Source organism: Telopea speciosissima, chromosome 10, assembly GCF_018873765.1.
Source record: "Telopea speciosissima isolate NSW1024214 ecotype Mountain lineage chromosome 10, Tspe_v1, whole genome shotgun sequence".
In the NCBI taxonomy this organism is placed as follows: Eukaryota; Viridiplantae; Streptophyta; class Magnoliopsida; order Proteales; family Proteaceae; genus Telopea; species Telopea speciosissima.
Window position 1 is genome coordinate 50,981,706 of NC_057925.1, and position 17,143 is coordinate 50,998,848.

At 37.3% G+C, this 17,143-nt stretch overlaps 1 protein-coding gene and 1 pseudogene across 1 annotated transcript; both read right to left on the minus strand.

The window, feature by feature from the left end:
- Positions 1-247: 247 nt before the first annotated feature.
- On the minus strand, positions 248-2,430 carry LOC122643705 (epsin-3-like). The gene is made up of 4 exons (XM_043837300.1): positions 2,266-2,430; positions 2,022-2,144; positions 1,227-1,388; positions 248-818 (listed from the first exon to the last, which is right to left on the minus strand). The coding sequence occupies exons 1-4, from the start codon at positions 2,370-2,372 to the stop codon at positions 248-250; spliced, it is 963 nt and encodes a 320-aa protein (XP_043693235.1). The 5' UTR covers positions 2,373-2,430.
- Positions 2,431-6,449: 4,019 nt separating this feature from the next.
- On the minus strand, positions 6,450-8,494 carry LOC122642695 (annotated as a pseudogene).
- Positions 8,495-17,143: the final 8,649 nt, after the last annotated feature.

Genomic DNA, 17,143 nt, shown 5'->3' on the forward strand with positions numbered 1-17,143 from the left:
AAATGATAGGATTAATTTACCCTAATTGAAGAAAAAAAATGTATTATACTAAAAAGGTAAAAATATACAGTTACAAATTTTTTTAACCAAACTTGGTTACAACAATATTTTCCCTTACAAATTACACAGGCATCACATTATTGTGTACATGTACATCATAAGTTACATATACAATAGCTACACCCAAGGGAAAAAAAAGAGATTAAATGCATAATAAAAAACAGTAATATGAGAGAAAAAGCACTTCTCAATATCTCAAGGAGAACTGACGATCAAGTTTCTTCTTCATGGCCTTCCCAACATCTGAGAAGCTTCTAAGGAAAACCCCATTTCCCTCATATTTTGATGGACTACTGGCACCAAGTTTTGAGCAAATTCCACCAAAGAAATTATTTGTTCCTTCTTTTTCTTCCTCAGAATCAACCAGTGAACCTGATTCCTGAATAGGAGAATCCCACAGATGTAAACCTTCATTGTTTTCACTATTTGTGTAGTAAGTACAAAGCTTTTCTGATGGTAATCCTTCATTTACTGAGTTCTTCTCATTAAGATTCCTAGAGGGTGGTGGGTGTTGTTCACTTTTGCTCTGTTCATCAGATTCATTCAAAGTACCATTAGAATATGAACCAAAAGATGAAGTTCTTGAATATACAGAGGTTGGTGAGGAAGAGGAAGAAGAGGCCATGGAATTGCCAAAGCCTTTGATCTCCTTGGTCACTTTGAGAGCTTTGTAACGTGCTAGTTTGAGTACCTCTCCACCCTGTAAGAGTTTCAGTAATCTCTCTGATTTCTTTTGCATATTTGAACCCCAGTTGAACCTGAAATGAGTCAGAAACAGAAAGATAATGAAGGAAAGAGAACTAATTAGTAACTACAATGAGAAGAAGGAAAGGGTTGTAAATATTAAGGCCTAAGATCAGATGTAGACTATAAGTATCCAATCCAAAAGCTCGAACAAATATATGAGGGGACAGAAGGTCGCAGGGGTAACCAATGTGAGACTATTTTCCCAAAACTCATCCTCTGTTCTGGAGACACCTGCCACAGGATTGGAGAAAATCCGCTCTAATACTCGAACTATTGGGTGGAGGGACTCAAAGTATATGAGGGGACAGAAGGTCTCAGGGGTAACCGATGTGAGACCAACCTTTTCTCCTCTCCATGCATTAGACTTTGGTCATTTGGATGCTTAACTTAACTTGAAATAAGTAAAATTAAAGAACTACCCCTTTTCATCTATGTGTTCAAATGTTCCAAGCTCTTCAATGACTTCCTTGTCACATTGGAATTCTTCAACAAAGTCTTCAGCACCATGAGTGAGTAGGAAATCAAGCAACACCAAGGACTTGTATGATTGCCTCCATTGCTTCCAGTCAACTATACACAACCTGCATTATGACAAACCCTTGTTATTACATTACAAAAAACGATGGAGGGTCCAACTCAAAACCTTAAGGTATTCGGTGAAGAGAGCTCCTCAAAGTATATAAAGGCACCAAAGACCATAATAAACCAATTCGCGACTACAAGTCTACAATTCCCAAATCTAAACAACAACCATAAGGAAATGACAACAAACAAGGAAAAAAATTTAGTAATGTTCCTGCGACAAGTGTAGCAGCAAAATTTCATCCAAAAAACAATGACAACAATAAATGTAGGCTGTGTTTGATATGCATTCTAGGTTAATTTCTCGCATTCGCTGGTGATAAAATAGTTGTTTTTACCATCAGAGAATGTGAAATTGACCAAGAATGCATTCCAAGAATGCATTCCAAATACAGCCGTAATTTATTACTAAAACATTGCAGTGAGCAAGGATTGAGATCTCGGTTTCGGACCTGGTTTAGATCAGGCCCAAAACAGAGACGTGTTGGATCTCGTTTTGAGGTTTCGACACTGGGTTTCGACCATGGGTTTCAACTCTGAGTTCTGTTTCAGCTAGGCCTGAAACCGAGACAATTTGGAGATTTCGATCAGTTTCGACCGAGATTTAGTTCCATCTACTTGATTGAAATTACCTCCTGTGAATAACATCAACTATTCTCCAATAATCATCTATGTCAAAGGATGCCTCTGCAATTCTAGTCATTGTTTTTGCATCAGGGCCACATGTATCACTCTCTGTTGCTTCCTCAGCCAAACTTGTAAAAGAGGAAAACAATAAACAGATTATTTATTTTATCCAAAACCATTATTCACAATTTATAATATAAATTATCCATTTTATTATCCATTAATTAAAACATGTAAAGCAATACTTACAGTTCTGCTGGAGTAACATCAGTCAAGGCAAGCTTAATAGTTTTGTATCTCTCTTGAAGGAAGAAAGATGCTTGCTTCTTAAAATTACCCAAGGACACAGTACCCATTATGGTCAAAAGAAAATCTCAGGAAACAGAGCTAGAAGATTAGAAAGTCTCAAAGTATACAAAAACCCTAACTTTCTATTATACAAACAGAGAGAAACTTCCCAAGAACAAAAAATGCCTCTAACTGGATCATTCGAAACCAGATCAAGAACCCAACTTTTTAATTCAGAGTTAAAATCCAAGAGATTCAGATGCTAAGACAACCACAACTATTGTAGGAAAAGCAGAGATTTTACTGGGTAGACATTAATTTTCGCTCAGAAATATAAGGAAGACCTGATTCAAGTAGAAAGTAAGGAATGGAACTAAGATGGACGGATAATAGTAGCTCATAAATCTAAAAAATTCCGCTCTTTTAGGCCAAGAGCTTCATGGGTTTTGAACTTTAATAAACTAGAAATTGGGATCTTGAGCATTCTTCTCGGCTAAATTATTTTCCAAAAAGTGAGAGGGAATTATGGATTCAAATAATGTCGAAGTCAAAATTTTCATAATTGAAGTTTTCCTTAGCCAAACAGTCCATCTCTTTGACCGTCAAATACAGAAAGAATGGATGGTTCTGACTCTACAGTTATAGAGTTTTTGGATTAAAAAAGAGAGAGAACGTTACCTGGGTGTGTGGGATACACTGTCCCTGCGCCCAAATACAGAGATGCATGAAATGACCACCACGCTCCTAGGAAATTTCATCTTTAGATGGGGGCACGACGATGTTCATTTTTGGACGTATTTGTGCATGGGTACAGGGGCAGCACACCGCATATGCCCAATTAGCGTTCTTTCTCCCTAAATAATAGTATCCTCTAGAATCTTCTATATCCTCATGACTTCATCCTATATTAATGAAATTGTTTATATTTTTTCTAAAAATATTCATTCAAAATTAAAACAAATAGAGTGTATTTATATTAAATAATTGTTTATGCCTTTTTATATAAAGAGTAAAATTATATTAATTAATTACTTATATTTTTTTTACAAGAGTAGGTTTTTGGGTGTGGCATATGTTATGGAACCGTATAATCGTTTAATAAACAGTTCGGGTTTGATTTCTATCTCTGATCTCGTAAATTGAATCATACTGTTTAACAGAAACTACGCTATTTAACAACTTTAACTTTATGATTGAATTGAGTAAGGTCACAACTATCGGCTTCAAATATCAATACCTATCAGTTAAATTGGTCTGTTTCGGTCTGAAATGGTCTGGATCATTTTTTAGGATCAGCCACTATATCATATTATCATTCATTTAAAGTGTGAAAGAACAAGTAACAGTTTACCAAAAAAAAGTGTAAGAAAGAATAACACTAAACTACTAAAACCAGTTAAGGGAGACCAAATATCAAGTCAATCGGAGTTGAAATGAAGGGGATCAAGCAATTAGAATTTCGGAATTTAAGTTATAAGGCAAGTTGCAGGTTTTTACCAGTATCGATTGAAATGGCTGATCCGATCACAAATCCGACACCATGACCAATATGATCAACTATGATGGAATTGAATAGGTATCGGTATCGGGTACAAGTGGTACCAATGTGATATTGATACCTTAAACCATGGATAGAACATGACCTATTTTCCATCTTACCGCTACACACCACTTGGGCTCAAAGAATGTAAAATTTGACCCATGGCCAATTACACTAGTCGCTGGATCATTATCTGGTCCAGTTCCTCAAGTTCCTCAAATAGAAGGGGAGGGGGAGGGGAATGACCACACTATCCCCTGCCCGAATATACTGTCCAGGTGGGGTCTACACTCTCCTATTAGAGGAACTTGAGGAAATGGAATAGATAATTTTCCCTAGCCACTTTAATTGTTAACAAATATTTCCCTTGAGGCTATTGACTTGAGATGAGTCTCTACTCTCTACGTGTCTAACCTTTTTGAGCCTAGAGAGGTTGAGCTCATAAGTAGGGCTGCAATGGGTCGGATTGGGCCGGGCTTTTTAAAACCCCAGTTCAACTTTGAGTCCCTTAGCTAGACCTAGGCCCATCTCGACCCTGACTTAGAACCTAAAAAATGCAACCCTAACCTGCCCTCAGGGCCAGGCCGGGTTGACCCTTATTGGCCTTGACAATGAACAACTTTGGGCATGAGGAGGACTGATCTGGTTCTTCTGAATTGGCCAAACCACCAGATTTGTTGGTTGATTAGAGCTCGCTAACTAAAATAAAGGATTTATCAATCACAAATGAAAAAATAATGACACTCAAACATCTGCAAAAAGATCTACGCACCTCATGCCCACCCTTGGGACTAGAAATACATGTAAAATATCATAGGCTTTGAGATATTATATTAGAATTCAACATGAACAACTAAAATTAAAAGCCACTAGAGAGTCAACACCCATGATATACTTCCTTGTCCATCTCAACCTTCAACATTATGCATAACACAAGTGGAAGATGAAATATGAATTTCTGGTCCAACTCTTTTAGAGAAGGGGGAAGGGAGATGCAGGGGTTGGGCCAGTCCAAGGAGAAGAAGAAGAAGAAGAACAGGGTCGCGCTAGGCCATGCCAGGCTCAGCCCAAGGCTTCAACCCTAGCTTGGTTCGGCCTTGATTTAGGGCCAGAATTTCTCAGTACTACCCTGCCCTCAGGGCTAGGGTATCTTAGATCAAGCCCTGTTCGGGCTTGGGCTAGTAGGGCCAAATTTACAACCTTAGTGATAAGCCAATAAATGGAATAGTATGCCCACAAATTAGCCACTTGTCAAATTTGGGATTCCACATCAACAATATGACCAATCATTTTTGAGCTTTGGATCGTATATTTTCAATGCTTAAATCTTCTTATAAAAGTTGAATTTTCCACATGGACAATTTTTCCAAACTTTTTATATCCACATGAGAAAATGCACATACATTCATAAAAGATTAGCACCAACTAATACACCAATTAAGGAAAAGATATTGGAATTGCGTTGATAGGTTGTCTACATTGGACCTTGTAAAGGACATTGCCCTTCTAGGTATTCTCATGTGACAAAATGGGATGCAAACTGTTTCTTGGAAGGCCAATAGTATAATAATAGAGATTTTAGTGTAACCTCCAACAAATATTTTTCCCTCTATGAATATGAAATTTGTTGTGTTCTTGAAGGGATTAAGTTTTTCTTCACTTATGGAAAAGGAAGAATTTCTTCACCACTAGTAATGCTAGTAATGCGAGATCATGTGGTTGGAATCCGGCCTCATCCTTAAGTCTTATTCCCTATTGTACAGGTCAAAAATATCATTCCTCATGTCAATCAAAGGGTCAAATCTCTATAATAAGTAGATTACAATTGTAAAATACCCTTCTTCACACAAAGTTTGGGGGAGGCAGGCAGGTTTTGGTTTATGTGGTTACTCCCCTCACAATGAACTCTCAAAGCTAGCATAACTGCATAAGTCTTCTTCAATCATATGTATGCAACCATCTTTATATTTTACCATTTTTTGGGAATTTTTTTTTTTGCATTTTGTTTGTTGCCTCATTATAAAAACGTTTCTAATTAGAGAAATTACTAGGATTGCTAGAGAATGTCAAACACAAGTAAAAGGTTGAGAATTGAGAAGCAACGAGAATGGGAAAAAGGGAAGGAGAAATATTCTTCCACTTTGTTACTCTTTTTTAAACTTTTTGTTTTTTTGGATGAAAGTGTAATCACACAAACCACACACCAATCCCAAAAGGTTAATCGATATTTAGGATCATGGAATGACGGATATAGACAACACACACCACACTCACACACCTGATGTGGGACTAAACCAACACACTCATGTTTTTTTTTTTTTTTTTTTTTTGATGAAAAAAGAAGTTTTTTTTAAAAATTTTTCTTTTTTCCTTTCAACTAAGCAAACAACATTCATATAAGTCAATGGAAAATAGCTGTAACTTACGAGAGGTATTTTTATCTACTCCATTTCTTGTCCGATCCATTAAATGAAGTTACAATCATCAAATACAATTGTGTGACTCTTTTCGGTAAAATTTCATACGAGTGTAAATGAGATTAATGGCCTTTATTCAACTAAATATGTAAACAGACAATTACAATGTAGAGATAGAAAGTTTCCTCTTAATGAGCTTTATTCATCAAAAGACTGAGGTCTAACAGTCAAATGCAACCACAATGAAGAAGTTCATGCCTTCCTAGGCAGCAAAAAGAGGGGTTTCATTACGTTTATTGTTGTTGCCTTATCCTTGAAACCATATTCTCGGACATCTGAAGAGCAGCAACGATGAACAACAAGAAAAACAATTATTAGCCACACATATCCAAGAACAAACAATATGCATCAGATTTAAATGCAAGTAAAATATTGCAATAATTGGCTGATCATCTAATTTAATCAGTTATATTACTTTATTTTTTCAACTAATGACAAATGATTTGTTTTGAATACATGTAGGTGAAAAATTGTTTATTGACAAAAGGATTAAATTAAGATTACAATTGAAGGTTTAAAACCTAAGTACATGTTTGATCAATGTAAAACAACTCATGTCTTTTATGGGAATTAGTTTTCTGTTTGAGAATGTGATCTACGTCAGCACTACCATGTACCTCTTTTTTCCCCATTTCTTCATTTCATTTGTTTCGTTTGGATCCAAGTAACCAACCCCATTAAATTGGGATAAGACTGAGTTTGTTGTTGTTGTTGCTCATATAGATTCACCAAATGTAAAATCATTCCAAGGAAAAATACGAAAGCAAGAAAAAGGGAATTACTGACCATCTCAGAATGTGGAAGATACTTCCCATCAAATGTCACAACAACACGATCTTTCCCATCAGCACCTTTAATTTTGTCCACGAGCATTAGAAGTCTATAGCTGACATACTATATCCAAAATGAAGAAAAAAAAAACAAAAATCAATCAAATGAACCTCAATGTATTCAGGATAAGTTGTGCAACCATCAAATGAAGACTTATCCATCAAAAGGGGAAAAAAATCAAATGAAGACTTCTATTATTGGGGTGAGATTCATAGTTCGTGATCTCGGTATCGATTGGATCGGATCGGATCGGCCGATACGATTCAGGATCGCCCAAACTTGGGCAAATATGACACTTTCGTTCTTGTTTTCTTATAAAAAAAAATATTTTTTTAACATTTTTACCCCTGTCCGTTCAACTGAATCGGATTGGTATCGGGATCAGCCTCGATCGATACCTATCCGATCCGACCAAAATCGACCGATCCGATCCAATACCTCAAACCATGATGAGATTACATTTCCAATAACAAAGTGAACAAGGAAACATGATGATTCAGCAACATCAATCTAATGGCAATATGCTATTGGATGGTGGTCCCATTTACGAAGTCAAATCAATACATTCTAAGAAGAAAAATTTGAATATCTATCTCATCAAATGTCGTAAGTTTCATACCAAATCCCATCAATCTAATCTATATAATATTTAATCTGAACTCTCATTTAAAAACCCCAATTCTTTAAAGGGAACCTTAGTAATAACCCCCCACCCTCTAAAAAAAATTCTGATTTGAAAGAATAAATATAATACAACTTACATGCCATCACCAAAGTCCTCATTGATGATCTCCTTAATGCTCTCACCAAAATGCATAACAGCTTCATTAAATCTATTTAGAATCAGAAAAATATGTTAGAATCTCTACTCTGCCCATTCAAAGGGGGAAATTTGAATTAGTTCAGAGAGCATCAACCAGTACAAACATTAAAATCTCATCTTTTATGATGCATAGAGAAATTTTAGGAATCAAAGTTCCAAAAATTAGTACAGAAGAAAACCCACCTGTAAATTGCAGGTTCTCTGATAATTTCAGGATCATAAGACCTCATAGGAGGATTCATCATCTCCTGGATGAGGTCGTCGGTGAGGTCCGGAAGTGAAGCCCTAAGTTTAGAGACAGTAGAGGGCTTGAGTTGAGCCTGCCTCCGCAATAGCTGACCCACATACACATTGGTCAGTCCTGTCTCCTCCGCAATCTCACTATAACTCTTACCGGACTTCTGTTTCACAGCAAGAAGACGGTTCACCATGCTTGCTTTGCTCTCCATTATTGCCCACAAATACAATACAATAGAACTCTCTTCTCTCCTTTCGGCTTTTAATTAGCAACACAATTGCTTTAGATTATGTGAATGGCTCTCTCTCCTGCAATCTCGCTTCAATTTAAATGGTTATTTTCACTCATTCTTTATTCTGAAATTTTTTTGGGGGGCAGAGTTTTGAGATGGCTTAAAAAACCCCTTAAGGGACAGAGTAACAAACAAACGCTCAAGGCTCAGACTCAAGGGACGTATTAAAGGATAAAAAACAGTAGTTGATCTGTATGGCGTGCAACGTGGATGTAGAGAGTCGTGGAAGAAAGTCCAACTCACGCTTTTCTGCCTTAATAAGGAATTATCTTATCTCGAACCCTCTTTTTGCCCCCTCGAGACCAAATAAGAGGCACTAGTGCTCACTTGTTGAACGCTTGGTCACGGTTCAAGTCTTGGAAATAGATTCTCTGGAAACAGGGGTAAAGTTACGTACATTTGGCCTTCCCCAGACCTTGCTAAATGCGGAAGCCTTGTGTACTAGGTACGGCTTTTTCATACATATTATGAAAGTCGAATCCTTCTCTAGTTTACCAAAAAAAAAAACCTCTCCTTACAAATCACAGATATTGTTGCTTGTCAGTTGTCACAAACTAATAAAGAGAAAAAGAATGCCACCAGGTTGCTCCAGACACGTTGCACCTGTGTCATGACAAAATGACCGCCACACCCTTGGTCATAAACTTTTTATTCAAAATAATGAAATCTGGATCATTGATTCTTATACCCATGTCATATTAAAGTTTCTAACGTTCTCAAATACAGAAATTCATAATTTCTTCCAATTTACGGTATACTCCTCCAATATGAAAGTTTCTAACTTCCTCCCTATTGTGACAAATTCTGACTCGAGCAGTGGTCCACCTGGTCGGGTCGTCCTGCACAGATCAACCACAAGAAAGACAAAGAAGTGCCGGCCTGAGCCGGTTAGTACACTCCGATGCCTTAGTAAGAGTTTGCAACAGATAGAAATCTCAAGCTAGTGAGCTTAAGCAAGAAGAAATGAAGTGAATCCATACCTTGGCTTGGCATGGCCATTTATAGCTTTGAGCTACTAAACGGTACCTAAACTTTACCTGTTTATGGACGATAACTTTGGTTTTATGTCGTCCTCGGTGGTATGTTCTCTGGTCGACACGTATGTGACCTAGAGTCATGCGGGAAGTGTGATTAGGGTCATGCGAGAAGCATGTCCCTAACCTGACCGGAGTCTCTTACTGGGTTGAGTTAACCATCGACTCTGGTCAGGTGAGATTATCCCGAGGTCGGTATCTCGATCCGAGCTCCTGGCGGTCGAGCCGGGGCTGACCTGTTCGTCCACGTGTAATGTGGGGATTGGTTCTGGTCAATTATGACCTATCACTCCCCAACTCGGACTTCGACTTGCGATCATGTTTTGAGGAATCGGTATCGATCGATCTGGCCTATTCGGATCGGTATCGGTCTCCCCCGATACCTATTCATGACTGATCCTGTATCAGTGGTGGATCGAACAAGGGTACAAATAAGAACACCCCCTGAAGAAAAATATATATAAGGGAAGCATTCCTCTTAGGCAAACTATCTGGCGGCTCTCTATGACGAATTAGTTTGATGACTATACTTGCAACTTCTGACGAGTATGTTGATCTCCTTCTCTTCAATCCCTCTCCCCCCTCCCCCTTCGTTTATATGCGCAATTAGGGGCAGAATAATACCTGGCCCTCTATGAACTCCTCTCTGCTATCCCTCCCCTCCCCCTTCCCCTTAGAAACCCTCTTTGTGAAAATAGCTCCACGATTAGTCAAGTTGTAATAGTTCACATGAGACAGTAATTAGTTGTAACAACTTAATTCATAGGTAGTTATATCAATAGGAAGAAAAATTGATCTTAGTGATTCATCAATATAGTCTTCCACAAAAATATCGAACACTTCTCAGCTCCGTCAGTATATAATTTGGTTGAAACCTTTTTAATTGACATCTCCCTTCTTAAGCAGGACAAATAGGTCATCACCTCTTTGCTGGCTATAACGCTCGATTTCTTTTTGATATTTTGGAATGATGGCCTATTTCAAAATACCAAACCCAATCCTTACCAGGTTTTCCAATTAATTGATCGATGGTCCTCTAATATTAAGTCTTTTTCTTCTTCATTTCATATGTGTGAGAATCTTATCACTAATCCTCTTCATAATGTTGTCCTTTCCATTGAAGATTACCAAGGATTATCACATGAGATATAACATCTTTTGATTTGAAATGGTAATTTTGAGCCTTCTTCAAGAAATGTAGGGTTAGGCGTCAATTCTACTATATAACTCTCAATTTGCGTGACTTCCATAAACAATAGTTTTGTTGGGACAGATTGTAAGCAGGTGGTTGAATGGATCATGCAAGATACTCAAAAAGGGTGGCCTTGGGGAGTATTCAATTTAATATGTTGTTGGATGTTTCAATACTAATTAAGTCCTTTGATGCTACCAATCCTTTTTGATGCTATTAATATTCAAAAACAAAGAAAAGATGTTATTTCTATTGCTAATAAACGAGCTTCTTAAGGCCAGAGTAGAAAAGTTGAGTCTATTAGTATTGGACGATGTGTGAAATACCTTTATCACTAATTTATTTTTTTATTTTTTTTTCATCAATAAAAAAAAAATGTTGCCTCTTATCTCAATTATATGTAGGGGTGTCAACGGGCCGGGTTTGGCCTTGACCCTAGCCCAACCTTGACAGCCTTAACCTAAACCCAAGCCCAACCTGACCCTGCCAAGGCCAAGTATATCCTCAACCCAGCCCGACCTTGGCAAGGTTTTCTCAAGCCTGGCCCGGCCCTGAATAATAAACTGCCCATCACAATCCACTTAATATATATATATTCATATAGCCCCAACCCACTTAACAAAGCCTATATTTATTAAGTGCAAACGGGGTCGGGCTGGCCTTGCCAGGGCCAAGGCTCAACCCAGGTCCAGCCCAGCCCTGCCATGGCCAAGAAAATATTAAATCTAGCCCGACCCCAGTACGAACAACCGCCTGACCCAGCCTTGTCTGGGCTTAGGGCGGGTTAGGCTGGGTATTTTTTACACCCCTAATTATACGGTTCACAATGTATGAATTTTCTTATAAAATTTACCAAGAAATACAAACAAAATGTAAAAACTATATAATAAGGAAAAGTGGAATGTAGAAAGTCGATATCCCATATTAAAGCTCAACCAAATTTTAAATTTTAGGGTAAATTACATGTTACCTCCTGATTTTCAAACAAAACTCAGATCACCCCCTGATTTTTTTAAAAACTCAAATCACCTCCTAGTTTAAACCCCAATATGACAAATTAGTCTCTAACGTTAGTTTTATGCTGTTAAGTGATTATGTCAGCCAGTTAAATAAATTTAAATCCTTAAACTACCCTTGACCAATGTTGAAGATGAAGGAAAAATAGTATTATAAATTTAATTCTAATGTTTTAGTATAAGGGTAAAATAGTCCTTTCACACCAATAACTGACAGCAAATTAACACCGTTACTGTAGAGGGGTGATTTGAGTTTTTTCAAAAACCAGGAGGTGGTCTGAGTTTTGTTTGAAAACCAGAGAGTAACATGTAATTTACCCAAAATTTTATTAAATTTTAACGCATTTAGTGTTAAATTTAATTATTTAAAATGATTACAATAATCTTATTATACTAATAATGAAAAATGACAAAAATATGTACGGTGGGCTCAATTAAATACACATGAGACGTGTCATGCATTTAGATCTCCTCTAATTTTTTTTGGGTAAAGGAGGATGCGTTTTTTAATGGATTCATTTGCAGCACATGTCCAACCACCAATTAGGTTAGGTTAACCTTGAGTTCATCTATTTGTATTTAAATAATGAGGAATAATTTTGGTAATTCGTATATACCACTATAACCTATACCAAAAAAAGTATATACCACTATAACCAAAAGAAAATAGTTCCCCACCCACGTCACCGATCTGTGTGAATCCTTAACCATTAAATATCGACCCTCCAATTATAAGCCAATTTGGCGATTTCCAACCGTCGATGTTTCTCCCCTACGCAGTTCTCCTTCTTCTCTCGATGTTATTCCCAAATCCCATTTGTAAGTCCCTTCAGTCACTTTCTTCATCTTCCCCCAAACTGTTCTTTCTCTAGTATCTATCTCTGTCTCTGTCTTTCTGATCTCTCTCTATCCATCTATCTTCTATTCATACTTGTAGTTATTAGTTTTATGTTGAATCCAGATTTTGAAGCTCTAGCCAAGAAAATGTGGGTTCTGTTTCCAAAGGAGATTGAAATGCTGCATTATGTTTGGAAGGTAGCCAAATTTGGCTTGGGTGGCATTGGGAAATTTCCCAGAGAAATATTATTTTAGAAGTTTTAATTAATTTTAGTTTAGTTTCATTGTTATTGTGTATTTTTTTTTAGATTTATAAAACAAGTAGTTATTAAGGTGGGTTACATTTGGAAAAATAACAAAATAGCGAAAAGACAAAAAAAGTATTACATAATAAGAAATAAAACAAATATGTATCAAGGCCTTGAGAACCCTTCGCGGTTCAGTTTGATGATACCATGGGCGATGAAGGTGTAGGAGACGAGGATGAGCGAGAAAAGAGCGGGAGCAGGAGTGATAGCAAGAACGACGATGATGAAGAAGATGAGAATGATGAATGAGTTTTTTGCCAGCTGCGGATGTGTCTTAGATTGTTGCTATTACCCTTGTTGGTTCGTTTTATCCGGTCTAATTGTATAGTTGTTCTTGGTTGGACAACCTAGGCTTTCTCTCTTTTCATCAATCACGATGGTCTCGAGGACCTCTATTGTCTTCCTTGGCTCTGTTTCTCCGATTATTAATATAACGGCCAAGGTATCCTCTTTAGATGAGACTCTCAATTTCTGCCTTGAGATGTTCACACTCATCTGTATTGTGAAACCTACAGAATTTATTTGAATTTCACCTTTCGGGATGCCTACTCATGCCTACCCATCTTCGACGGCCACTCGACGAATATCTCGTTAACAATTTGGACATTTCATTTTTTTTTTATTAGAATCTCATATTTATGTTGTAAACTGACATTTTAAAAGGATGGATGTTCTCTCCTCTCTCAGTTACGCAAATGTGCTTCTCCCTCACTCAACCGCTTGCCGGAGAAGCCGTCGAAGAACCTAGTCTCACTCCACTTTGGAAGAATTTGAGTGAGAAGGCAGCACAAATGGGCCATGAATTTAAAAGTTATATTGAATTGATTTGCTTGTATGTCTGGTTATTGTTCGAAAGGGTTTACATCAATTAAATTTGATACCATCCACAGAAACAAGGAAGTGGAAAACCAATCTTTTATGTCAAAATAGACACAGGAAGCAGATTTGAACATGAAAACTAAGACAGAAAGTTTCAGCACAGCTGAACAGTAATATTCATTTAATAGTAGTGCTAATCAAAAAGCAGCTCCAATATATCATTAGTTCCCTTTTTTCCCCCTTACATTCATGACCCACATACCCGTAACAATTAAATTCTGAAGTTCTGAATGCACATGCAATTTAATCAAGTTACAGTCTCCTATCTTTGAATCTTTGATGGCAAGAATCATGGTATTAGAATTCATCGTTATAGAATCTACAGTAATAGGCCTTCTCAATGACCACATGGGCATGTTTGTATCACTGATGACAAACATAAATTTACTTGTTGGATTCCATTGTAACATTGTCAAGATCACACCAGCTATCAAAAGAGAAACAAAAAGACCACACAGGTAACTTCTTCAGAAGTACAAGGGAACTGAATACTTCCAGTAATCAGAATAGATAGCAGAAACATCCAAAATCCAATAATGAGAATATGATTTATTATGGAGATCTGAAGAAATTTGAGATCTACCAAGGCTTTGTAAACAAACTCACCATTCTATCGAAGGTCTTTTCCCACATCCTTTTGTAGTCTTCCACTTGAATAAAAAGCAATACATCAACCATTCCATTTCCTACGTAGTCCCGTGGAGTGTAATGCCCACAACCATCAAGCATTGTAATTAACTTCACCAGACAGCAGGAAAGAACTTAAAACTTCTTTTTCTTTGTTAAGAAATAATAGGTACATTGAAGGAGCAAGTATGTAAGTAAGCATTAAACAATTGATAATTAAATAGAAGCTCTTGGGAATACTTCGGAAACCATCAAAGTCAGTAATAACTTTTGACTCGAGGCATATGAAATTTAACAGGGCTTCTGGCCTATCTAGCACCAGCAGAGGTGGAGGCTATATCCAGCTGATTTCAGTCACTCTTCAAGTTAAGAATGCTCAGCTCCATGATGGCAAGGAAATAAAAGGTTTCAACTTTCAAGAATGAAGATTAACTGTAGCTTCTGCATTAGAAACAACCTGAAAACTGAATGGACTAGGTTAACTACAGATCCCAACTGTTTCTTAGTTACAAACACATCACACTTCTTAATAAAATAGTGAGTATCAAATAAAACATGACAACCCATGGCCATATCACCTCATCAGACTTCGAGAGCAGACAGGTAAACAAATCAGAACCAGTCCACATTTCTATGGATTCACAACCGAATATCAATGCTCCTTGGAGAGAGAGAGAGGGAGTCCCAAGGCATGGTCCTTTTCTTCCACAGTTTGTTATATTTGAAATTCCTCATGTTACCTTGGGCTCCCTTCCCTAGTTATCCTCCTCAACACCTAGTAAGCCTATTTGGTTGAGTTGAAGGCCAAAAAGCCTATCTCACAACACCATTCCTGGAACTCAGAATAATATTAGTAATATCAACCACATCCCCGGGGTCCAAGGAAAAATGAGAAATTTTAGTATGGTCCAAACAGTTCCATCCAAATTTTGTAACCTTCAAAATCTGCATATGTCAAACAAGGTTTTCTTAAACCCTCAGAAGAAAGAATCAAACTGTTCTACCACACAAAAACCAACTCCATATTACCAGTAATCTAAACCCATGTGATATTTAAAAAACGCAAGAGCCTTGGATAAACCTTTCCAATACCAACCCCCCCCCCCCTCTTCTTTGTCACATTGACTATTCCAGAGGGTTGAAGCAGGACTGTAATAGCTCTCAGAATCTTATGGCTTGGTTGACTTTCATCCTTGCAAAGCAGAGAAATATTATTACAGTTAACTGTATCTTATGACATAGCTCTTAACACCCAAACAATAAGTAATCATCCTTTTCAAACTAGGAGAACTGAACTGCTAACAATAACAGCAGATTTATCAAAATTAATTGACTGAGAACCATGAAGTTAGAGATTGTTACAGTGCTTTTCTTAGATTGAAAGGAAAGAGAAGCAAAGAGAATTTCTTACCCAACAGGTTCAGATGTGAGATTTGAATACTTGCAAGCCAGTAATGAACACCACTTTTACAAAGTGCACCTTGCCATTTATATTGCAAGCCCTTTTCCAAATTGGAAGATTCAACAGCATGTTGAAGTGGAGGAGGGGAACTGGGAGGAGGTGGAACAAGGGGCTGCTGAGAGAGAGAGGTAAAGGAGGGGGTGATGGAGGTAAAGGAGGTGGCACGTCTGGAGGGGGAGGTGGTGGGGGTGATAATTGTGGTGCAGCAGGCAGGAAAACCATTTGATCAAATCGCTGCATTGAACTTCCTGATAACTGGGCTACTGGAGTCACAGAAGCAGTAGGGAATGGGGCAGCAGCTGCATTCACATGAAGGTTATTGGTCAAATAAATTTTTTGAGTTCAACACAAGTTCAGATTTTTTTGTGGGTGGTGTTGGGGGGGCGGGGTGGAAGAATTTATTCCCTGCTTCTTTGACTTGGGGACACATGATTTGTTTTCTTGTATGATATAAAAATGACCATTTTTTTTAATAGGTCTTGATTTGAATATTTCAGAAAGTGCAAAAAATACAAGTTTTGGGTTTTAGTTTGTTATTTTCTACAAAAATCATTTGAGTTTTGGAATTCGAATTTCGGAGTCTTCGTTTTGGGCCTGGGATCATTCTTGATCTTTAGTCCAAAACAACTTGGCTTACTTTAAATCTGTCCATGGTCTTTAAATTTTGGGTTTTGAGTTATGAGTTAGCTCACAAGGTCAGGAGGTTCAGATATCTACTTCTTTGTTTGTCTTTGGGCTAGAAATTAGCCCATTAATTGAGTCCCAATTCGGACTTGGTTCGGGTCCAATATTGTTTAGTCTTAGTTTCCCTTTTTTGGGGAGTTGGCCATGTAGTTTGCGAGTATTTTTCTTTTGATAATGAGTTGGGTTTTATTCCCCTCCTCCTCCCTCCCAAGTCCCAACCAAGAATATTCCTTCCCAAACATGGTAGTTCATTTAATTTCTCACTTCAAGTTAGGATATATAAAAGATCACCATGCCACATTTATTTCTCTATTTCAAGATGAAAAAGGATTAACATAAGTGAAAAAGATAATTCAATGCCCACATTCAATTCTTGTTTGAAGAAGAAATGAAGTATTAATTTAACTGCCAAAAAAAATGTAAATGAAGTTATAGTCGTCAAAAACTACCGTGCGACTCTTTTCGGTAAAATTTTATACAAGTGTAAATGAGATTAATGGCCTTTATTCAACTAAACATATAAACAGAAAATTACAATGTAGAGATAGAAGTTTCCTCCTACTGAGCTTTATTCATCAAAAGACTGATGTCTAACAGTC

Excerpts from the sequence above, each read along its gene's own strand:
- LOC122643705 (XM_043837300.1), bottom strand. The coding sequence starts at position 2,372 with ATGGGTACTGTGTCCTTGGGTAATTTTAAGAAGCAAGCATCTTTCTTC. Across the intron at positions 2,145-2,265 it reads GATGTTACTCCAGCAGAACT|TTTGGCTGAGGAAGCAACAG; the intron begins GTAAGTATTGCT and ends CTCTTTTACAAG. Across the intron at positions 819-1,226 it reads GAACACATAGATGAAAAGGG|GTTCAACTGGGGTTCAAATA; the intron begins GTAGTTCTTTAA and ends GACTCATTTCAG.